Source organism: Drosophila montana, unplaced genomic scaffold (assembly GCF_035044405.1).
Source record: "Drosophila montana isolate Dmon_TW-CO22-7 unplaced genomic scaffold, ASM3504440v1 contig_3833_1, whole genome shotgun sequence".
In the NCBI taxonomy this organism is placed as follows: Eukaryota; Metazoa; Arthropoda; class Insecta; order Diptera; family Drosophilidae; genus Drosophila; species Drosophila montana.
In genome coordinates this window covers 1,132,391-1,156,053 of record NW_026998704.1, presented here as the reverse complement: position 1 = coordinate 1,156,053, position 23,663 = coordinate 1,132,391, and the positions used below count along the sequence as shown (strand labels likewise).

The following is a 23,663-nucleotide window of genomic DNA, read 5'->3' as shown; positions in this document are numbered from 1 at the left end:
AGAAAAACAGTATATAAATATATTATGTTTTAACATTTTTATTTTTAATTCAAGCATATTTGATTATTTTATATTTGTTTAAATTATTTGTATATTTACGTTATGGGTCGGTATTCTTTGATATTCCTTTTATGAAATATTAAAAAATGCATATAATTTTAACAATGTTCAAATATATATTTTATTAAATACTTTAAGCAGATTTTGTTTAGTGCAAGAACAACAGTTGCAAAATGAGCATTCATTTATATATTTTAAATTTATGAGTTGAATTTCATTTTCTTTTTAAAAATGCCATAATTAATATACATATTTGTTTTAAAAAATACATATGTTTTCATATAAATAACAAGCAATTCGAACGATTCCATTTGTTTTCTAATTTGTATGAGTACATATAAGTACGTATGTTTATGTTCGTATATGTAAATATATATATATCAATTTATATGTGTAGATTATTTTTACGAATTTTAGCTTAATTGTAAATTCCCTAAACGGTTTGCAATGATGTCTCATTAGTTGTTCCCTTATTGCATACAATGTATGTATGTGTATATAAAAAATATTATTTATTTATGTGCCATAATTTGCGTTTAAAATGAACAAACGTATTGTGTGTAAAACTACCAACACCAAAATTCGCGATGCTTTCGTACATATATTCTGCATATTTAGCTAACCGAAACTAAAATTTCAACAAATTTGTACACAAGTCAAAAAATTAATATTTTTATTTGCTATTGACTAGATTTAGGAACTCCTCGCGCGTCTTTGGATCATCGCGGAACACACCAAGCATAGTCGAGGTAACAGTTTTGCTATTGATTTTCTGCACACCCCGCATAACCATGCACATGTGTCTGAAAGAGAAAGCATATAAACAACTCGGTTAAATAAATTATCTTAATGTGGCCATAGATAAGATAGATGAATCCGTTTCAATTGGCTAATATCTTCTTTATGTGCTTTGTTTAGTTTTAGCGCTTTCAGCATCAAAAGCATCGGTGGTTCAGTGGTAGAATGCTCGCCTGCCACGCGGGCGGCCCGGGTTCGATTCCCGGCCGATGCAAAATAAGTTTTTTGCTTTTGTATATAAAAATCTGAATTTTTTTTTTTTGAACTCACAGAACGAACAAATTAAGCACTAATATATTGTTATGTTGTGTACTTACACGCCCTCGACAACAACAGCAACTCCAGCTGGCTGCACCGCTTGAGTCACAGCAACGGCAATTTGCTTGGTCAAACGCTCCTGGACTTGAAGACGACGCGAGAATATTTCTACAATGCTAAAAAGAAGAGAAAAACATAAATTTTAAGTTTGCCTGTGCTCAGGGTTATTGCTTCTGTTCAACTTACCGAGCCAGCTTGCTAAGTCCTAGAATCTTATTGCATGGCAAATAACCGATGGACACTTTGCCATAAAACGGAACCAAATGGTGTTCACACATTGAAAACATTTCAATGTCCTTGACAACGACCATTTCGTCATGATCCTCATCGAAGACCGCGCCGTTCAGCACGTCTGAGCCACAAAAAATATAAAAGAAGAGGGAAATTGTAAGTATTATTTATCTCCAAGTTGATTTATGTTGATGCTGTCGTTTGGCATATTTTATGCTAGATTTATTTGCTCAATAAAATGTGTGGCAATGGCATAACTGAATCTTAAGTTGAACTTTTCCACTTGACTGTTAATGTGCCGCACTCACAGCGCTGTGCATAAGTGCATGTGTGAGTGTGTTAGTGTGTTAGTGTGTGCGCGTGTGTTAGTGTGCATGTGTATGGCTGTTGGCGCCACTTGTTGGCCATTCTTTGGGAGCTTGAGCTTTCACTACTTCAGCTTTAAATGCTGCCCACTCTTGTGATTTTTGCACACTGCTCCTCGGCTTGCCTTAAGTGCTACGCCCACTTGACGCCCACAGCAGTCCACGCGCTCTCACTCTCACTCTCTCTCTCTCTCTCTCTCTCTCTCTCTCTTTTCCTTCTCTACCGCTTCCCGTTACAATTTTAAAAGCTTAAGTGCGTTTCCTGTCAATTCGCAGTAGCTGTGCCAACCCCCCCCCCCCCCCCCCCCCTCTTGCCAAACAACCTTTCGCATGGCAATAGTTTAGTTAAATTTTGGTTAATGTTGGCAAGCTCTATTTAGTATAAAGTTTATCAATTAGTTAAATGAAAATTGAAGGGAGATAAAAGCGCTTTTGATATTGATTATCAGGCTCGAGGCGAATCACTTTCGTTAATGTCTGGCATTGTTGTTGCGGCCAATTTGAATGTGACTCTGAGTTTGTGCGATTGTATTTAATAAAGTGTAGAACCTGCTTTTCGAAATGACTATTTTTTAAAACCGGTCTGCATACTTGCAATTCAGATCAAAAACAACACCGCTGAACCATTGAACATGTGAATTATACAACATATCTAATCAGATATTGGCCAGGAAAACGAAAACGAAAAAAGGGCAAATAGTTTATGGCTTCAAGGAATTGGGAAATTGAATTGCCTGCATTCTTTCAGAGTGTAACGGAGCTGGGAGATAGCGGCAATTAGGTAATGCACCTGATAAAGGTGAGGTACTGGCGAGTGCGTGGACACTAGACGTAGAGCTGACGTGGTGAATCACTGTGAAAGAAACTAGCTTAGCGGTTTTGTGGAAATGCCCGCTTGACGCTGATTCATGAGCGGCACTGTGCCCAGGATCGGATCACTGACCCAATGCTAATTGGACGCACAAAAAACTGTCGGGTGCTAATTGCGCTTATGTTTATGCATGAGCCGGGCTATGCAAATTGGTTTGGCATTCGCATTGAATTTGAGTACTCACCCTCCAGGTTCTGATCGTAGCCCTTGGTGAAGTACAGCATGGCCTTGGCGGCGCGCTCCGGCGTCTTGATCAGGCCCTGTCGATCGGGATTCTCGCCCAGGCCGCCCAGCAACAGGCGATAGGAGCGCGCCATATCAGGTAGCAGTGCCTCGCGCGTTGGCGGCTTATGGTCCAGCTCCAGATCGTGGTGGAAAGTGCAGTTCTCATGGCCTACATAAATGAATATAAAGAAAATCATCAAAAACAGCGACCATATTACACTCAGCATTCCCTCGAGATAACCCACCCAACCCCGGTGTCAGCCCGAGCCGGGGCTGGGTGGAATACAAATCAGATCGAAGCACAATTGAACCTTTGACAGAATTAATGCTCGGGCATTCATATCAGTGTAACAAGCGAGCGGCTTGAAGCTGTTATCACCAATCGGCTAACGGCTAACGGTTAATGGTTAATGTTTAACGACCAACGGCCGTTAGGCGAGACTTGGCAATTTGATTGTCGGGCGCCACTTGGCGCAATAATTGTTATTATTGCATTGATCTATGATTTCTATGAGCTCCTGGCACATTAAATAAATCGATTAAAATGGGGTTACGCGTGGGGTTGGGCATTAACCCGGCTCGGTGCCAGGCACAATAATTGCTGTTGAATGATTTCAAGTGGGGACACGTGTCGCAGTGCCGCGACTACAACAATGCATCCTACGCATCCCTAGAACACACACGCCTTCACACCACTACCTGGCGTTGTCGATGTACGCGGTGTCATTGGTGTTATCGGTTGTGTACCATCGTTTTCCGGGATGCTGGTACTGCTCTTCAGTATCAGGCGAGGACGAATGTTGGCGTTGGCCACTGGCTCCTCGCTCGCTGCTGCCACAGTGGCTGGATCCTCCGGCTGGGTAGTTACCAGCGAGGAGGTGCCCGAGGTGCTACTTGTTGAGCAGACGCTATTGTTGCGGCCCCGCGACAGAATATGCGCCTGCGGAAAATTGGTATCATCGATGGCATCGTTCAGCTCGCTGGCGCTCATCTCGGATAGCTGGCGTGTGAAGCTCATGTTGTCGCTCCAAATCGCTTTCAATGTTTGTCCGTGCACAACAACAAACAACAAAAAATGGCCGCGCAAATAGCAATTGCCAAATTAGAAATACACAAAATTTAGACTTTGGATTAAAAACGGAGTCGACTACGGAGAACGGGCGGGCGGGCGGTCGGTCTAACTCTGCTGCGTGTTAACGTTGTGAAGTGCTTTGGGCAACTGGCTGCCCGTTGGGCTCTGCGATGCTAATAAGAACTTCAAGCAGAGCTTTGAGCGACAAAAGCTTTGGCGTGCGGCGTGTGCGGCGTGTGCGAGCTTTGCATTTGCGCACAGCGCACGCCTACAGTTTGATGGCCAGTGCTGGCCAAACTGTTGACTTTCAAACTTGTTGCTGTTGAGGCGTTGGGTTGGGTTGGCTTGGGCTGGGCTGGGCTGGGCTGTGCTGGCGCCCACTCGAATCGGCCAAGGTCCCAGTTAATCATATTTGTTCGAACTTTTTTTTGTGTGTTTACCCGAGCGCCAGCAGTCAGAACTTCAACGTCAGTTACACACACACACACATAAAAGGCAAAGACATAGATAAAGAGAATCCTGCTCTGACAAAATTCCAAATTCTCTGCCAGCATGGCTCACCGAATTAAGCTCCGCTGCGATGACTTCGATGTCATTGGCGCTGTTCCACGTGACCTTTCCGTGATAAAGAACTTTCTGAAGCGGGACTGTGCCGTGAAGCGACTGATAGATATTGAAGAGAACTTCCTGAAGCGTTGCATGGAGCAGAACGCGGGGGAGTCCGCGGAGTCTAAGCTGAAGGAAAGGCAGAAGCAACATTTACAAATTGAGCCCCTTCAACCCGAGAAGCCTCCTTCAGATCCATGCGCCAGCGGCTCTCCGCCGGATGCCAATGGGCAAAACTATTGTGATCCATGTCGGCGGAAAAATACGTCTGTGGTCATAGAAGAGGTGCGTAAAGAGCGCGAAATGTTCCTTTGCCTCTTTAATTCTATTGATTCGTGCTTTTGCAGCTAACAAAACCCGCTATTACCAATCCGGTCTATAAGATGGCCCCGCCGCCCTACTTTGATGAGGAGTCCGTAATGGACCACTCACAGCCCATAAGGTTTCGTTTCCGCAGGAAGGCAAATAGCTGCGACACCGAGAAGATATCGACACTACCCTGCACTCCCACGGACAACACAAACGTTATGGTGTTAACCAATTGCAACGATATAATGGTCTGGCCCAGCCAGAAGGTGGCACAAATGAATCGTGTGCCAGTCACCCTATTGTCAGGACCTGGAGATCTGACGGAATACATGTTGGAGGAGGAGACAATCATGTAGACGAAAATTTGGAGTTTACAAAAAACAAAACCTATATATGAGCCTCAGTTTTCGCCTAACCCAATTAAGCAGAGAGATGAAAGTAAAACATATTCCTTTATAGAGGAAGCCACCAAAAAGACCAAAAGTTATTCATGTTTAATTGCGCAGACGAGACTTGTATGGCTTATGCGACAGTTTAGGACAGGCATAATTATCTATATATATATATATATATATATATATATATCATACCTTTATATAGCTAGCTATATAGAAAGTGTCCCCGAGGTCCCCGCGGTCAATGAACGCGCAGCATCTCGTAAAAACAATTTATGCATTCCGACTGTCTGAGAATGCTAATTGTTGTGGTTTTTGAATTCGATTTGAGATTAGTGGATTTTTTAGAGACAGGATTGTGTACATTTCTCGAACTGCGGAATAACGCCAGTTGGGTAACTTAACATATATGCACATTTAGTTAAGAGTCAGCTGAATATATCCTATACATATTCCATTCAGATAAGTGGAGCTTACAAAAAGTACAGTAAAATCTCTGCGATACATTTTATAGGGTCCCCCCTTTAAATTGTGATAACGTATGACATATGTTGGATTCGGAAAAATTACAGTAAAATCTTTGAAATATATTTTATAAGGTCCCCTTGAATCTGTGATAATGGATGACATAAGTTGGCTTCAGAAAAAGTACAGTAAAATATATTTTATAGGGACCCCTCGAAACTCAGAATAGCTGATGGTCAGAAAAGCACAGTTAGGTCTTTGCAATTGATTTTATAAGCTCCCTTAAAACTGTGATAATGGATAATGGAATAAGTTGGGTACAGAAAGAGTACACTACAATTTCGCGATTTATTTTATCAGGTGCCTTGAAACTGTGAAAATGGATGAAATAAGTTCGTTTTAGTATAAAGTACGGTAAAATCTGTGTAATGGACTTTATAAGGTCCCCTTGAAACTTTGAATAATTGCTGACAAATACATATTCCACTGAGTTCAGAAAAAGCAGAGTGTGATAATCGATAATGGAAGAAGTTGGGTTCAAATGAAGTACACTCAAATTTCACGATGGATTTTATCAGGATTTTATCCCATGAAACTGTGCAAATCGATTAAATAAGTTGGTTTTAGAAAAATGACAATAAAATCTCTGAAATATATTTTGATAAGGTCCCCTCGAACCTGTGAATAGCTGTTGCGAATAAACTGGCTCGGGATGCTTGCTGTATAGATTTAATATTGGCAAAGTGGATGTGAATAGTTAGATACCACGAATTGATCGAATAACTGCCACAAATCAATGCCTTTACAGTGTGAGACAAGTGTACGGCCAACCTGTTGGCGAATATCGTAAGCATGCAATGCAATGCAATTAAGTAAGGTAAGTCATCATTAACATTTTCCACAGGGCAGGTGTTTTTATACTTTTTGTCATAGTTAACAATTACGCATTACGGAATTCTACGAAGAGGCGAGCCGCAATGCTGCGCTTGTGCGGGGGGTTTTCAACATTTGATGGATAATTCCGAATATATTTAATAATCGAATCAGACAGGATTCTTAGCATTCCTTATACGCTGCAATTACAAGGCATTAAATACCGTACTACGTGCGGGTTATTTTTTATTGACCGCGATCGCTCAAATGTGAAGCACGGCGACTTATTACTCATGCGATATGAAAGAAACGGCAAACCAAAAGACAAAAAAACCAAATATATATATACATATATATATATGTATTTATATGAAACCGACAAATCTAAACCGTTTTAAACGTGTGTGCTGTGGTACTCGCGTCCAATTAAATGCTTTTAACCTTCAAAAAGTAGTACAGGTCTAGCCTCGGGCCGCCGTACTCCCGCTCTGCCACTGGCTTTAGGCCAAATACCGGATTACGACGAGGAGTTAATGCTTATGTGCCACAATATGCCAGCTCATAAATCGTTGAATCTGCCGATCTGCATTAAGCGACCAGCGAAACTTTCAATGTCAATGTCAATAAATCTATTACGATTAGGTATTCGTTATGTCTTTGTTTTGTTTTTTTAATGTTTTTTGATCTGCCATTGTGTGGTTTTCATACACATATGTACATAGATATAGTTGTTTGCGGACTTGAGCTGTTGAGGAATTTTGGTTTGACAGAAATTTGAGTTTCCCATTTGCGGCTTATGTGCAATTGGTTTTATGTGCCAGCATCGCCGGGAAATCAGAGCTATGCACGGAGGGTCATTGCGCGAATGTGAGCTGCATTTGAACTAACTTGATCCCATCTAATTCAAGCTGTGTGATGAAATGTTAAGGCCGTATTTCTCGGAAACTAAACTAGTCTGGGCCTTCCTTATCTTACCTACTAGCCCGTAGAGCTACGAACTACATATATGTATTTACCACGTGTGCTAAATAAATAGAGCATGGAAATAATCGACACTGAGCAAAATGTTATGTATGAAAATCTGGACTGCAAACCAGACTTTGAACTGAACTTTTTACAAGCCGGAATTTCAGTTCATTTCTACAATGAACCGAATCTTACAAGGAACCAGTTATCAAACAAAAATATTTATCAGCCGATCCAGCTTCTAAGTTTAAATACAGATCAATTTAAGCAGTCCTGAATATACGTTCGGTTTGCACTATATTCAGTAGAAGAGGTAACATTAAAATAAGAACTGAATTGCTTTAATAGGTTTTCAAAAACTGAAATCTGCTTACAAGGATGCTTCACGAACCGAACCTAACGACACGGAGTTGGTTCAAATTGTGAACACAAAGAACGATTCTTTTTAGTTTTTCAGCCTTGATGTAATTGTATGAAACAATTAAATAATACTGTTAATTAAAATGCTGTTAAGTTAAATGCTAATGGAAATGAAAGGCTTTAAAAAACTGTCAATTACTGTTCATGCTATAAAAATGATCTGGAAGCAGGAAACAACAGCCGAGCTGTAGTAGGAAACGACTGCAATCCTTTCTAGTTCGGTCACACAACGTATTAACACGGTCTTTGGTCACACTCACCATTTCCGTTACCTATGTTAAGCATTTCCAGTTTCAGCTGTTGACTACTTTTGGCAGGAACAACGGCGCCCGCGCTGGCGGCAACTGCTGCTGGCACGATCGCGGCAGCATCCATAGCGACGCTGGCAGCATCTGTGGCAATGTCGCCATTTTGAGTGCTACCATTTTGTTCGTTAACTTGAGGTTTCATTTTGTTATTGGTTTATTTGCGTTAATTTTGTGGGTGTTTTGAAATTAAATTTAAAAGGATATGCGTAAGTTCTAGGTTGGTAGTTTTGGTTTGGTTTACTAGCGCGTACAATCGGTACTAAATTAAAAAACTAAATAACGCGTGGCTTCAGATGAGCCGTTATGGGCTTTTGTTAGATATCAATTTGGTTGTTACTGATTGTTGATTTCATAAATTTTTATTGGTTGACGTTAATGCGCGCGCGCTCCGCTTTTATTTGCTACACCCGACTAAACGGCCAGAGATTTAGTTGTAACCTTTTTATTATGAAAAATCGAAAGTTCTTGTTCAACGAGAGATACAACTGTCGACGACGCTGCCAGCGTCGCTTTAGCGGTCGCTTGCCTTTTGTTGCCGTTGTTGTTGCTAATACAGTAAACTAACAATAAGTTCATCAAAACACTTTTCGCAACAATTATATGAGAGTGTAAGTTTATTACAACAGTTGCTTATTGTTTTTTTGTGCCCAAACTCTACATCCCTTTAAATTGTTTTCAATGGTGCATGCCTAGGAAAGTTAAAAAAAATATAGCCATTTTTGTTAAATTAACCGATTTTATTGTGGGAATTCCTTTTAGCGTAGGTGCACTGTAATTGTATTCGGTTACTTTTCGCTTACTTGTTGCTCTCTGAGTGCTGGCCGTGGCCGTTAGTTATGTGCATATATACGTATGTAATTGTATATGTATTATTGCAAAGCTTTTGCGCTACCCACTCTATCTCTCTCTCTCTCTCTGAGTGTTTCGGGTTTAGCGCACTCTCAAGCTCACACGAGGACTACAGGAAATTGGTGGATAAAATGTTCGTCGTTGTTAAGAATCTTGAAATCTCAAAATCGATTAAAATTTTCTTAATTGTTAGCAAAAATATTTGCAAGCAATTATTAGCGCAAACAAAATCATTAAGAAACCGTTTTCGCTAGCGATAGGAGCTTAATAAGTATAATACGTACATTTGGAAATACTTATTCGTACATTTTATTCTAGCCCATAGCACATAGATAGACTATGTGTCGTCTTGATAACCTGGCTGCGTATCTTTACAAGTCATTGACAATTATGGATAGATAGCATTTAACTTTTTGCAGGTTAAATAAAACCATAATCGGTCAATGCGGATTATAAAACAATTAAGCTGTTGATGTCTGAGTCCAATCAAATTTTCAGAAACCATGAACGATAGCAATTAAAATTTCGATTTATCTACGCAAACTATCGTCATCGGTTTGACATAATCGATAACAACAACATTGGCTGGTCGCCGCCTTGAGCGAGAGCCGCAATTTGGGCATTGAGTCATTCATCTGGGGGAATGAGCAACCGCTAAATTAATAATATTAATTATCAGTTAATAAGGCATTTACGTCAGTTTAGCCTGGCAAAGTCGAATGATAAAAAAAACCCGCCCCAGCCAACCAAAACTTTTGACTTTTCAATTTTGTTTTTGCTGCTCCGTTTAATGGCATTCAATGCCATTAGCTGGCAACAAATTCAACATTTATTATAATTATTCTCGTACAGACACAAGCATGCCCAGTCGAAAAGCAAATACATTGCGGAAGGAAGCCGGCTCCAATCAATTGCAGAGCCGGTTTGCAACACCACGCGACGCTCATGCTGATTACAGCTCCTGCACCTCGCCACCTACTCCTTGCTTTCCCTGCGCCTGTCGCTCCAGTTTCTCCTGCTCCATGCCCTCCAGTTGCGCCAAGGTCAGCAACGATATGCCCAGCTGATCTTCCCGCGAAAACGGCTGCGCCATGCGTCTCAGCCAGCGGCGAGCCAATTGTACAGCCTCCTCAGTACTCAAATTGCAGAAGCTGTCCACCAGATGCTCCTGTATCCACTTGGGCAGACGCGACCGCTTATCCTGTCGTGAAAAACGTTTGTCTGCAAATATCATAATACCATAGTCCGTCTTGCCGCGCAGCGCTCGCCCCACGCACTGTGCTGCATGCCGCATGGCATCAAAGGTCAGAAAGTCGTTCTCTCGTATCTGAAACTGATCGCGCAGGTAGTCCAGACGCGCCTTGAGAATGCGCGACTGCGTGTAAACGTAGGGTATGCCGAACATGAGCACCGCGCGACCATAGTGATGGTCGAAATCCACACCCTCGGAGACCTTGCCACGCGCCACAGCTAGCAGAACAGCGCCTCGACCGCAATCGCAAGCCTAAACGGAGATACAACGAAGATCGAGGTAAATGTGTGTCAAGCACATCGTGGAAGCCATAGCAGTTGGAGCTGTGCTTCTGTTACGGACAGATGATGGGGCTCACCTTAACATAGTTCATGAGCGCATAGCTGGTCTCGGCATTGTCCTGGGTCTCAATGAACAGCAGCTTATAGCGCAGGAGAGTGTCGACAATGCCCTGGTCGTACCAGGATGCCACAACCGACTCCAAATACAAGTACGACGTAAAGAAGCAAACAATGCCGTCGGGCACAGTTTTAGCCACTTCCACCAACAGCTGGCCATAGTTCCTTATGACAGCAGTGTCCTCGCGCGTTTCAAACTTTGACGAAATGGCCACCTGATCATTGCCCTTTGATACAATCTGTTAAAAAAATAAAAATAAATAAATATACGAAATTAAAATCTTATCACTCAAATATTGTCATTTTAACATTTACCATAGGCAGCAGACAGGGACGAGCCAATGTCATTGTAAAGCTGCTCATAACTACTGGATCAAAGTCAAGAATCTTGGGATACATATCCATCGGTGACAGCGTGCCCGAGGTGATTACAACTGTTTGAAAGCGTGAGAATACTGGCGCCATGGCAATGGATGAGTCTAAACAACTAAAATGCATTATAGGATTAGAAACAGTCGGCGTCTTGTCATCGAAAGGCTCTATAATGATTGTAAAGCCTTTCGTGTACGTTGAAACCAAGGTGGCAAAATGCGTTATCTGTGGGCAGTAAATGGACTATTACATCGAATTCAATAACAGGTCACAGGCTATCACATACCAGCGTAAGCGCGCCATATTCAGTTAAGTCGTTTATCTCAAGCGTGCGCAACAAGCTGGACAAACGCTCGGCACAAAAGCGCAGTGGTTTGCGCTCAATGCATATCTTAGCTGAAACATCTTTAAGAAATCCGGCAGGTGATTCTTGGACCACGTGATGCACACGCAGCCGAGTTTTTATGTATTCTACGAAACGACGCAAGAAGCTAAGAAAGTGATCCGCATTGCGTATATTGCCCGGCACCACCTCCTTAAGCACATCGCCTGGCAGCACAGGGTTTGCCAGTATCATATCCGTGTCCCGCTGTACGCTGGCATCCTTGAGGCCCTGCACCATTCGCTGGTATTCCTCATTTAATCGGTTTGTGTCCTCTTCCCGCATGCTACAAAACGTAATGAATGAGTTTTTCTAGTTATTTAAGGTTTTGAACTTACTCCTGCACCAATTTGGTGAGCTGATTCAAAGCGTTGGTGCTTCGTTCCACAATTCGTCGATTGATTTTCACGCTCATCGAGTCAATGCAGACATTGTCGATATTATGAGCCTCGTCAAATACCACGCAGGCCTCGCGCGTCATCTCCTTCGACACGACCTGCGCTATTTTCGGATCCAAAAGATAGTGGTAGCTGTAGACCACAATGTGCGCGTGTGCAATCTGTCAGGAAAAGGTCAATCAATTATAGCATATATTTTTGGATTTAATTTTTTACGCACAGCATAGCGTGCCAGGAAATAGGGACACCAATTCCTTGAACGTCCATATTCTTTCAGATCATCGAGGCTGTATATGCCCACAGGCAGCGTCGACTCCTTGCCCTCTAACGTAAAGCCTTCAAAATACTGACCTACGAGAAGAATATATGAGTATAGAGCTTTGATCGGATTGACAAGCACTGCCCCTACTTACAAATTGGTACTTCTGCATCCAACTCATGATGTTCGCGTATGTAGCTTGCAGTAAGACCATAGCATTTGCCATCCACCGCCTTGCCCTCACGCTCCTTACTCACCTCAGGGTGTATGCACATGTTTTTACGTGAACTAAGAACCAGACCCGTGAATCCCGGGGGTACGGGGCAATGCCGATCATAGTAGACCATTAAATTCTGCAATTCGGCAATAACCTTCTCAATCTCTGGAACCGTTCGGGAACAGTAAATTAGCTTGCGGACTGTCTCCGGATGCTCGATCATGTAGGCTACAATCAAGGAGAGCAATGTCGCTGTTTTTCCCGTTCCCGAAGGCATTTCGAGCAGACAATGCCCCTTGGCGTCCAGACTTCTCTTAAGCTCCAGCATGTACGCATATTGCTCGGGATAAATGTATTCATAGGGAAAATAGACGAGGAGCCCGTCAACGCTGAGCCTGGGAAAGTGAAAGAATGCCGAACATTATAAGTAACTCTATTCCTTGCACAATCAATATTGAAATTACTTCATTTTGCTCCAATGTGCTTATCAACAAGTTTCAGCACCAGCTGCCTGAAGGATTGTTTGTTTTTTGAGAGAACGTTACTTTGTTTAACTTCGCAATTGTTTAATTCTGGCTGCTAAATCGACGTCCATGCCGGCATCATCGATAACAATCGATATAAGTATTTATTGCAAGTCAAAAATGTATCGTGCAGAAACGTACGCTGTTTGTCGAGCAAAAAGTCAACCACAAAATATATGAGAGGTAAAATCGAAATATAATAAATTTGTTTCGCTACTAATATAAAATTATAATGAACCGCCAACGTCGGCTTGAATATTGATACAAATATATCTTTGTTTGCGAATATCGTACAGCCAAGCAAAATAAGCAATTGATCATTGCAAAATGTTTGCAGAAAAATGTTGTCAGCGTATCAGTCGCAAAACAAGTTTTCAGTAGTACTATTGCATTTAAGGCTGAGTAGATGTTTTTCCACAGTATATTTAATATAATTTAGGTGTAAAAGCATTTTCTACTAACATTTGGTAAATAACACTAAACCCACGCCCTATGGACGACCTCAACCCCTTGGCTGGAACAGCACATCTGCTGGAGGAAGTGGATAGTATGTTTCATACAGTACCGGCATAATGTAAACTATTCATAATAAATTAATTCGAATTCGTAGAGAAACTTATGGTTCTACTTCGGGACGGTCGTACACTGATTGGCTACTTGCGATCCGTAGATCAGTTTGCCAATTTAGTTTTGCAGCGGACAATAGAACGGATACACGTTGGCAACCAGTATGGTGATATACCGCGCGGAGTTTTTATAATACGCGGCGAGAACGTGGTGCTGCTTGGCGAGATTGTGAGTAGAAATGCGAGTAGATTCAATAACATAACCCTACTATGTATATTCCAGGATCGTGATAAAGAACAAAAGCTTCCCCTTAAAGAGATTTCCGTTGATGAGATACTTGATGCACAGCGTCGTGAGCAAGAACAGCGACAGGAGAAGCATCGACTCGTGTCCAAAGCACTCAAGGAGCGCGGCTTGGCGGTCAATGCGGATATCATCAATGAAGACTTTTGCTGAGCCGGGTCTTCATCAGAATTATTAGAGTAAGCTTAAGAGAATCATTGATTTTTGTCAGTTGTATATTTGTACTCCATAAAAATCTATTTAAAAACTATATGTACATATGTCGCTATGTAACCTGCTTAACCATTGTGACTCGTCCCAGGCGCTGTTGCGGACTCTTCAAGCAATATGTATTTCTCCAAAACTTGGAACATTTCCACTTTTGCCTTTATTTTATGCCGTCGGGACAGTTGTCGCAAATAGGCTGCCACCGATTTACAGAAAAAGTCATCCTCTGTCTCGTTGGACGCGCTCGTGGCAGTTGGTGCGGTAACTGCCTCGAATCCGGGGGATGCTTCAGGCTTAATTGGCGGCAAATGCTCCCGCTCGACTCTTACATTCGGCACACAGACCATATAGTCAATGTCCGCCTGAGAATGGCCAGCATCAGACGGCGAGACCCCTGCAGTGCACACAGTGCCCGTCGTCGGTGTCTCAGTATGGACTGTGACCAGAGATGGAGATGGTTGCATTGTGGGCAAGACTTTGTGATCGGCTGATTCGGAATCGGCCATGTACTCCTCATATGAATCATGTCCGTCTCCATCATCCGCTTCAACTAGCACAGAATAACTTTCCGATTGCGTAGTCTGCACTTCCAGCTTGGCATCGGCATCGTAGTTGTGATCACACTCATCGTACACTTGTGACTCATCCAAGTCCTGTTCAATAAGGGTATCCGGCTCGGGACGTGCTTTCAATTTGGGTGCTCTCACCTCCGTTTTCAGCCAACTTGTTGGCGTATCGTCACGACGGCTTCTCTCGCGACGTTTTCGCACGAACTCCCGCAAAAAGTCCATTTGCCTAAAAAAGTCATTATGCCCAAATTCAGAGTTCGGATGCAAACGCATTTGTTTAAGCTCTCGCGAATATCGGTCTCGCAGACAAGTCCATCTGCGTCGTGCATCGGGCGATGAAATATTTAAGGTCTCGGCCACTTTTGCCCAATCCTCTTCCTTTCTTTGCGAAAGGCGAAAGTCTCCATGTCTGTGGTCGTATAGCGATGGCGTAGAACGTATCGTACGTATTAACACAACATCTGACTCGTCGAGGGGCCTGTGGTGGGCGCTCATAGTTTGTTAATTACTATTGAGCATTAATTTTGTTATAATTGAGTAGCTAATGTTTTCGTTTTGCTTTCTTTCCAGTGTGACCATGGTCTGCATAAGAGAAAACGCAACGATACGCATACTAATATGGGGTACCCCCTTTAAATTGCTGGATTTTATGTGGTCTGGCAACGCCAATATCTTGCAGTTAGTGCATCTTCATTGTAAAGGCCGGAAACTTTGATTAGAATATGTTTATATAATCTCATAACATAAGAAAAAATTGTTACAATTTTAAAGTGTAATCGATTAACAATTTAAGAAAGCATTCGATAGCGTTGCTTGACAATTCAATATATCAAAATATGTGTGTTTTATATCGATATAGCCGATAAGTTGATTTAAGAAATAAGCACCCCTACTATCGGCAGCCATTTTTTCACGCTTTCATGCGAAAAAATTGTGAAAATTCAAGTAAAAAGTTGTAAAACAAGCGTAAAAGTAATTTATAAAGATCCTTTATACTAAAATAGTATGCGAATTTGAATTCAGTGCGCGCGTGTAGTGGTGAGCATTGAAATGAACATGGAGACGGTCGTCGCTTTCAATAATGAGGTAAGTTGAGGCCGCTGCCATAGATATGTACATACATACATACATACATATCTATATCTGCCCATACATACCTCGGTATTTACATACATGTCTGTATGCGCCATATGTAGTTGTGTAATTTGGATCGTACACAATTGTAATCACGCCAACTTACACATGTAAATGTTAAATGTTGGCAACATGGAAACCTCGTGTCCTACCTTGGTCCACACACTGAACCCATTTTCTTGACCATCTTGACATATACATGTATTTTTCAGCTCTCCGGGCTCTATGATAGCCGGCCGCCCATATCAAAGGCTAAAATGGCCGCCATCACAAAGTCGGCAATGCGTGCAATCAAATTCTACAAGCATGTTGTGCAGAGTGTCGAAAAGTTTATACTCAAATGCAAGCCGGAGTACAAAGTGCCGGGCTTGTATGTCATAGACTCGATTGTGCGACAGTCGCGGCATCAGTACGGAACCGAAAAAGACGTATTTGCGCCACGCTTTCAGCGCAATCTGACCGAAACCTTTGCCAATCTCTTCCGATGCGCGCCCGAGGATAAAAGTCGCATTATCCGCGTGCTAAACCTTTGGCAAAAGAATAATGTCTTTAAGTCGGACGTTATACAGCCGATATTTGACTTGGCCGACCCGAATCATCCCATTTATCACCAAATGCCACCAATTGTCGGGCCGGGCAACCTCAACACAGGTCCAGGGCCTAGCGGCAGTAGTGGTACCCTAAATCTGTCGGATATTTCCAGTAACAATGCTGCCAACGGCCTTAATACCTCTGGGATGAGCAACATGGACCTAAGTGCTGCTACCGACGACAAATTGGGTGGTGCTATGCCGGATCTGTCGGTGAGTGGGCTCTGGATGATTTCTACAATAGTGAAAAGAGACTGGCAATTAATATCGCATAATGGCAAAAGTTAAGGCCACACGTATAGTAAAATGTAAACAACAGTAGCTAGTGAGCCGCCATGACGAGCTATACTCATTGCCAGGCTCCGGTGCAGTATTATAAGTCTATGTGTGCGATGTATTCCAATGCTAACCCAATTGCCATTATTTTTTGTTACTCTTACCATTATTCTATTCATGTCTTGCTTGCCTAATGCGCGAAAATACACAGCTAAGCCATGAGAAGTGCTCAAGTTCTAGCCGACGTCACATGGAGCAGCATTATATGAAACGCCAGCAGCATCAGCATAGCATGGCGTCTAGCGTTTCTGCCGGATCGAAGAGCCGTTTCGATAGCGTGGGCCCCAGCAAGTCGCATCACCACAAGTATGGCAAAAGTAGCAGCTCGCACGAGCTGGACTATGATGTGCGTGAGATAATTGATGATGAGGATGGTGACATGCTGATGGGCGAAGATCATCATTGTATGGGCGACGACTCGCCTCCTGGCTCATCGAATTTGCTAGATGTATGCAAGGGACTATCTGTTATTTGTTACATTTTTTGTTTAGCTTTAGTTTATTTAGTTTGTTATTTGCAATCTTTTCAATGCATTTATCCCATATATATAATATACGCCTCCCTTTGCAGAACAACAATTTGAAGCAACTGCTTAATGATCCCAATGTGCTGCGCCAGCTTCAGACGCTGCAAAACTTTCAAAAATTTAAGCAGCAAGAAGAGAACCAAAAACATCGCTACCAGGATGATGCACTGCAGCAGCATTTGCAGAATGTTCTTAAGGTGTGTGTGTGTGTGCGCGTTCGACCCTCGCATTTTGTATACCCAGGCAATTATCTGGGTTATGCTATAATACACATATTTATAATTTTAGGGCACAGCTGGCATGCCGCCGGGCATGGCTATGGGAATGGGCGGTCATAACGATGTGACGGATATGAACAAGGACGTGGAATTCATATCGGAACAACAACCCATTGAGGTACGCTCACATTCCTTCAATTTTATAGTTTCATCAAGCAGTTAACGTATGCATTTTTGACTGATCCTACAAACTGATATCAATCAAAACTGCAAACAAAACTGCAATTTTGTAGTTCTCGTTAAATATGTTGATATATCATTAAATTCAAAAAGCACCCATGATATTGGAACTATAGTTGAGAAATTTATTTGCAAACAACTTACATAGTTCCGTATTCATGGTGCCAAGTGCTGCTGACGGGCCCAAACTGTTGTTATACCGGGCGGAGAATTGAATGTTCCGATCGATTACCTCGAGCAGAGTGAAATAACAAAAAAGGAAACGCATTTACAAAGAATGGGGATTAATTTTGATGTGTACAAACGATAGCACTTATTAATGTTAATAGTTATTAAAACTAATTTAAAACCCGACTTGAATTGCCTTGCTATTAAGTCTGATTTTATGGTTTTTGGCCAAGAAATAACTGTCTAAAGGGCCATATTTAAATTTAAACTTGAATTTTGCATATACGTTTATTTAAAAAAAAAAATGGTTTCAAATATAAAAAAAGCCCAAAGGTAAGGTTTATTTATATAAATAATGACGGATGCGAAACCCGATGCTAGAAGCCCCGTATAACAACGTTTGGTAAGTTCCTTAATATGTAACCGAAATTCCAAGTCGATTCAAATTCAATTGCCCATCAAAGAAAACAGAAACTTGCTCGAAAACGCATCGATTAAAAAATGCCAATGAAATAGTCAAGAACCGCCGACCAATTAAAAGGCCAAAACACACGTCAACACGCCAAGAATGCAGTTAAAAAATAAATATTAAAAAAACAATACGTATTTCTATTATTTGTAGTTCTACAAAATCCAACCAATATGTTTTCCCAACTACCCAAATACTAACAACAAAAAAAAAAAAAAAAAACACCCAATCCCAATTCCCACTCTTCCATTCCGCCATTATTTGTTTTATGCTTAAAATGTTAACGTTTATATCACATCACTTTCTCTCAAATTTCTTGCCAAACTTCAAACGCTCAGGTTATCAATCTGGATGGTGCCGATTCCCGTAGTCCCACGCCCGACCGGGACCGATACAAGCGTAGTCGACGGAGCAGCCGCAGTCGGTCACCCCGTAACCGTGGTGGTGGCGGCGGCGGTGGCGGTGGCGGCAATGCCAATGATCGTGACCGCGGAAGTCGCCGGCGCAGCTCCCGCTCTCGTAGCCGGTCGCCACGTTCCAGCCGTAGGCGCGGGTCGCGCGATCGTGACCGTATGGAGCGCAGCACTCGCGACAAGGAGCGGGATCGGGAGCATGAACGTGAGCGTCGCAAGAAGGGTCTGCCCGATATTAAGAAGGATCATCTAAGTGGTAACTATCCATGCATAACCATAGCGTAACGTAACGTAACGTAACATCACGTAAGCCGTATGCCGTATGCCGTAAGCCATTACGGAATTGGTATTTGTCGCATGCCAAAGGCTTTGCAGGATCAAGAAGCCCTCAGTTTCTGCGCAAACCTTTTCATGCCACATTTACCAGATCCTTTTTAATTAATGCTAAAACGTAAATCTTTTTTTTATCCTGCAGCTCCTTGGCTCGGTTGACGTGTGTGTGTGCGCGCGCGCGTGTGTGTGTTTTAGCTTTAGTGGTTCTTGTACTTAAAACATGATCAAATCTTACTATCTGGCAATTTTTAACCCACATAATATCCTCAAATGCCCCTGACGCGTTTCTGAGCAAAGTTTTTGGCAACCAAATCAGATAATAAGCATATTAATGTACCCCTATTTTATCGTGTACTACCACCTAAGCACTTGGCACCCAAAACAAATTTAACTGTGCGTTCAAGATGCCTTGTGAATCACTCTTGGCATATCCAAGTAACGCATTCATATGACACCTTAACGCTTACATCAATTTCAAACTCGTGTACATACTAAAGCTACAACTCCACGCAGAGAGCCTAGGGAGTCTAGACTTACAAGCATTCATATACATTTTGATATTTTTATGCCCTTATAAGTTCTTTCGAAATGTGCAGCGTCATCTCCGACCTCATTAAGTATATATATATTCTAGATCAGTATCCACAGCCGAGTCTCATGCGAACTAGTTTCTCAGTTTAAAAGCTACCGTCATGAAACTGTGCATATGTCGGAGGCGGCTAGATCAGACCACTATATCATATAGCTGTCATACGAACGATCGGTCGATAATTGAGTTATTGCATGGACAACTTTTTTATATTAATATAACGGGATTAATTAGTTCCATTATGATCCTCATATATATATATATATAGCCACTATAGGAAAGATCGGTGGAATAGTATGATATAAGACAAATTATTCAGTTTTCAAAAATATTTCCACAAACCTAGCATTTTCGACCTGCACTTTTTTTACGACTTACCAACTGGGCTAAAATTGAGAGACATTCCCTATAGATAAATATTTAAAACCAATGCGAAGATAAGTTTAAAAATATAAAACAGTTTTTACTTCGATATCGTATATTAAATACCAGGGCTCTGTGTTTACATATTTCCCAAGTTCAAACGATAAACATGGTTAGATAAAGGCAATTGTAAAGAAATCATTTTAGTTTCGGTTCGGCGATCTTTTAAGAACTGGTTTGATTTATGGTTGCGAAATTAGATCTTAAATACTCTTATTGGCATATGACATATAATTTGACTCTAACCACACGATAAACCGAGATATATTATATGATTGGCAAAGGAAATAATGAAAGTCGGGCTCGGCAAGTTGAGTCAATATCTAATGTCAAGTCCCATCACGATAGTTTTTAGGTAGGAAGATTCGCTTGCATAGAAAAAGACAGACGAACATACATATTTTCTCTATGCCTTTATGTGGTCGGAGATGTCACCTTCAACGCGTTAGACATTATATGACAAAATATAAAAACTTTGAGGCTATAAAAAAAAGCATAAAACAGAATTTCTTATTCCTTATTCTTATCCTTATTGAATTTATATTTATACCTTTATCTTTTTGTATGAATTCACAATGTCTAACATTAGATTCTTGTTTCTTGCAGTGTGCAGCACCACGTTGTGGGTGGGCCACCTCTCAAAGCTGGTATATCAGGAGGAATTGTCAGACACTTTTGGCGAGTATGGCGATATTGTGAGCATCGACCAGATTGTGCCAAGGGGTTGCGCCTTCATCGTGATGAATCGCCGCCAAGATGCGCACAAGGCCATGCAAGCGCTAAAGAATCACAAGCTTCAAGGGCGTGCCATTACCATATCTTGGGCAGCCGGCAAGGGTGTCAAGAGTAAGGAGTGGAAGGATTTCTGGGACCTCGAGCTCGGCGTCACATATGTGCCGTGGAGCAAGCTGAGTCCCGATACCGACTTTGACAGTCTTGAGGAAGGCGGCATGTTTGATGAGGACACCATGCCCAGCTGGATGAAGCAGAAAATAAATCAGGCGAAAAATGTCAAAGAAACAAAGGCGACTGTCCCTACCGCTGACCTCACCACGGCCCCGCCTGTGGCGCCGCCTAACTTGCTCTTCGGCATTGACACAACACAGCCACCGCCAGTGGCACCGCCACAGCATGGCGGGCCTGGGGCACCTCCGCCAGCACTGATGGGCATGGTGCCTGGTCAGTTCCAGATGGCGCCGCCTTTGGCCGGACCGCCACCACAGCGCATGATGGGCCCCATGGGACCCATGAATCATCCATTGGGCGGTATGCCCATGCCTCCAAATATGGTGCCCGGTATGCCACCGCCAATGATGATGCCGCCTAACATGATGCCGCCCGGCTTTCCGAGCATGGGCGGTCCGCCGCCACATCCCCTGGGACTGCCGCCAGGCGCACAGTTCCCCCCACCCGGTGCCGTACCGCCACCCATGGCCACAATTCCAACACCTGCGGTCTCTGGGGCTGGCAATGTGAGCGACGATCAAATGGACATAGAAATGGAGCTTGAGGATGCGCCGCAATCCGTCCCGCCGCCGTCACAGCAGCAACAACAGCAACAACCACCGAACTTTAGCCAGCCGCCGCCTATTTTTACAGGTGGCACAGCGCCGCCTAACAGCGCCGAAGTGGCTGCGGCGGTCGCAGCAAATGAGTTGTTTCAGAGGGATCGGACACGTGGTCCTGGCGGCGGCTCACGTTGGGGTGGCCGCGACGACATTGTCGAGACGTCGGATCGCTGGCGGAATGAAAACGGCGCAGGTGGACCTCCTCCGCTTAGCGGAGCTTTCAATGAGGCTCGAGCGCGCCTTAACCTAAACAGCATGGAGCATGGTGGCATGCCACGTCCAGAATTTATGGCTGGTTTGGGTAAGTTCCAGGCATAGTAGAGCTATTATCTTCGACTACATCTCGTTTGATTCAATGTAGACTTCGATAATCGTTCTGGCGGTGGACCACGTGGCATGGGACCAGGACCTCGCGGTGGGAACCATAATGGCGGCAACGGCGGAGGTGACTTCTTCCAGCCCAATATGAATCAGAATCGTTTCAATCAGCCAACAAGTCTGATGCAGATGCGCATACTGCCGCCAGCGGCGTTTAATCAGCGCATGGGTGGACCGGGCACGGGCAATGGAGTTGGCCCCATGTTTATGCGTAATCAAGGTGGCGGGCCAGGTGGCGGGCCAGGCGGCGGGCCAGGCGGCAGACAGCAAGGACCAGGTGAGCATTTTACAGCTGCAAAATTGACCCAATACTAACTAAGGAATTTATTTGAAGGCTTCTTCAATCCACGCAATCCGTTTAATGATAGCCAGCGGGGTCGCGGCGGCGGCAGCGGCGGTGGCGGAGGTCGCAGCATGGGTGGCGGTGGAGGAGGAGGTCGCGGTGGCCGCTGGAGTGATGAAGAGGATGATAACGGCATAAACAACAATAACAACAACAACAGCAACTTTAAACGTCGTGGAGGCGGTGGCCCAGGTGGCCCTGGCAATCGGTTCCGTGGCGATCGCGATAGTGACGATCGTCGCGGAGGCAATGCACGTGGCGGACGGGGTGGGCCGCGTAGCGAAGAGCGTGAACGTGGACCCAACAACAATAACAGACGTGGCTCGCGCGATGACAGTAATCGTCACTCAATAAGCTCCACGGATGAGAACGCAGTGCAAGGCAAACAATCTTCGTTAGAGGCAGATGATTTTAAAAATAAGCCGGTGGCAGCGCCATCCGTGAATAATGTAGCGAAATCAGCAGCAGTCGATACCGAGGAGGATTGGGATAGAGAGCTGCAGGAATACGATGCGAGAATGGAGGCGCAGCAAGCTGCGGAAAGCGCTGCTGCTGCTGCTGCTGCAGCTGCTGACGATAGCCAGATAGCGGAAACAATGACCGAAACAGAGGCATTTGCCAGACCAGTTGTGCAGGAGAGCAGCGAGGCGTCTAAGCCAAAGGCGCCATCACCCGTCTGCACGCCCCTCTATGATGAGTTGCCGCCACCGTTGTCAGCAGCATCAGCAACAGCGCCGCCGCCTCAGCAAGATGAGCAGTCCGAGGAGCCGCATCCAAAGATCGAACAGCGGTTTACTGAAGAAATTGCGCCATCGCCTGCCATACCGCAGCCGGAGGCAGCGCCCGCCGCAGAGATTGAATCAACGAAAGAGATAACGGAAGCTGAGCCAGTTGCCAGTGCCCAGCCAGAAGTCGAGACAGACACATAGAATGCTGACTAAATAATTCATTCGAAGCAACAAAATGAACTTTCGATGGTAAACAAGTGTGTGTTAGTCGAAAAATGTGTAATTTATGATTTCCTTACAATATGATTTATACATGTATGTTTGGTCTCACAACATGCATGCAAACATTTATATATTATTAAAATTTTAGCTTGAGATTACGCATTTGTTGAGACGCGAAGAGTCTGCACCATTCTTGCTAGGCTAAGGCGCTTTATTTTATTATTATTAAAGTTTTCACTTCAAGGCTTAGCTGCCGCCAAACCACAAAACTAACCAACAATCAGGGCGTCTCTGATCCCTTAAGTCGGATGCTAGAAATTTTCATTTTCCATACAGTTATGTATGTAAAAAAAAAAAAAAAATAATAAATTTAAAAAAAAAATCCCCCAACATCAGATACAGTTAA

The 23,663-nt window shown here is 43.3% G+C and overlaps 6 protein-coding genes, 1 long non-coding RNA gene and 1 other non-coding gene across 15 annotated transcripts; 5 read left to right on the top strand and 3 right to left on the bottom strand.

Moving 5' to 3' along the window:
• Positions 1–22: 22 nt before the first annotated feature.
• On the bottom strand, positions 23–8,689 carry Pu (Punch). Of its 5 annotated transcripts, none has more exons than XM_064695939.1 (5): positions 8,247–8,689; positions 2,828–3,037; positions 1,363–1,528; positions 1,176–1,292; positions 23–863 (listed from the first exon to the last, which is right to left on the bottom strand). In XM_064695939.1, exons 1-5 carry the CDS (start codon positions 8,422–8,424, stop codon positions 734–736), a joined length of 801 nt encoding a protein of 266 aa, XP_064552009.1. In that variant the 5' UTR covers positions 8,425–8,689; the 3' UTR covers positions 23–733. The 5 variants fall into 5 exon arrangements, with proteins under 5 accessions (XP_064552009.1, XP_064552008.1, XP_064552005.1 ...); XM_064695938.1 differs by having other exon boundaries at positions 8,235–8,688; XM_064695935.1 differs by lacking the exon at positions 8,247–8,689 and adding an exon at positions 3,565–4,090.
• On the top strand, positions 1,002–1,072 carry TRNAG-GCC (transfer RNA glycine (anticodon GCC)). Its single transcript has one exon. It is a non-coding gene; the product is annotated as a tRNA-Gly (tRNA).
• Positions 4,421–5,338, top strand: LOC135437895 (uncharacterized). The gene is made up of 2 exons (XM_064695983.1): positions 4,421–4,831; positions 4,894–5,338. The coding sequence occupies exons 1-2, from the start codon at positions 4,493–4,495 to the stop codon at positions 5,209–5,211; spliced, it is 657 nt and encodes a 218-aa protein (XP_064552053.1). The 5' UTR covers positions 4,421–4,492; the 3' UTR covers positions 5,212–5,338.
• LOC135437896 (uncharacterized) lies at positions 6,090–7,233 on the top strand. Its single transcript, XR_010437770.1, has 2 exons — positions 6,090–6,592; positions 6,649–7,233. It is a non-coding gene; the product is annotated as an uncharacterized LOC135437896 (long non-coding RNA).
• Positions 8,690–9,884: 1,195 nt separating the features above from the next.
• Xpd (general transcription and DNA repair factor IIH helicase subunit Xpd) lies at positions 9,885–13,027 on the bottom strand. The gene is made up of 8 exons (XM_064695889.1): positions 12,874–13,027; positions 12,347–12,804; positions 12,154–12,284; positions 11,874–12,094; positions 11,440–11,821; positions 11,097–11,378; positions 10,742–11,020; positions 9,885–10,635 (listed from the first exon to the last, which is right to left on the bottom strand). The coding sequence occupies exons 1-8, from the start codon at positions 12,876–12,878 to the stop codon at positions 10,084–10,086; spliced, it is 2,310 nt and encodes a 769-aa protein (XP_064551959.1). The 5' UTR covers positions 12,879–13,027; the 3' UTR covers positions 9,885–10,083.
• A 272-nt stretch (positions 13,028–13,299) lies between these two features.
• LSm1 (U6 snRNA-associated Sm-like protein LSm1) lies at positions 13,300–15,414 on the top strand. Of its 2 annotated transcripts, XM_064695617.1 has the most exons (4): positions 13,300–13,480; positions 13,544–13,728; positions 13,783–13,982; positions 15,150–15,414. In XM_064695617.1, the coding sequence occupies exons 1-3, from the start codon at positions 13,426–13,428 to the stop codon at positions 13,954–13,956; spliced, it is 414 nt and encodes a 137-aa protein (XP_064551687.1). In that variant the 5' UTR covers positions 13,300–13,425; the 3' UTR covers positions 13,957–13,982; positions 15,150–15,414. The 2 variants fall into 2 exon arrangements, with proteins under 2 accessions (XP_064551687.1, XP_064551688.1); XM_064695618.1 differs by lacking the exon at positions 15,150–15,414 and having other exon boundaries at positions 13,783–14,053.
• Positions 14,001–15,233, bottom strand: hng1 (hinge1). Its single transcript, XM_064695616.1, has one exon. The coding sequence runs from the start codon at positions 15,072–15,074 to the stop codon at positions 14,082–14,084; it is 993 nt and encodes a 330-aa protein (XP_064551686.1). The 5' UTR covers positions 15,075–15,233; the 3' UTR covers positions 14,001–14,081.
• A 60-nt stretch (positions 15,415–15,474) lies between the features above and the next one.
• Positions 15,475–23,626, top strand: Isha (Insulator su(Hw) mRNA adaptor). 3 transcript variants are annotated; one of them, XM_064695613.1, is made up of 9 exons: positions 15,491–15,665; positions 15,926–16,516; positions 16,791–17,087; positions 17,210–17,362; positions 17,454–17,561; positions 18,599–18,929; positions 20,625–21,887; positions 21,948–22,241; positions 22,299–23,626. In XM_064695613.1, exons 1-9 carry the CDS (start codon positions 15,630–15,632, stop codon positions 23,234–23,236), a joined length of 4,011 nt encoding a protein of 1,336 aa, XP_064551683.1. In that variant the 5' UTR covers positions 15,491–15,629; the 3' UTR covers positions 23,237–23,626. The 3 variants fall into 3 exon arrangements, with proteins under 3 accessions (XP_064551685.1, XP_064551683.1, XP_064551684.1); XM_064695614.1 differs by lacking the exon at positions 16,791–17,087; XM_064695615.1 differs by lacking the exons at positions 18,599–18,929; positions 21,948–22,241; positions 22,299–23,626 and having other exon boundaries at positions 15,475–15,665; positions 20,625–20,858.
• The last annotated feature ends 37 nt before the right edge of the window (positions 23,627–23,663 follow it).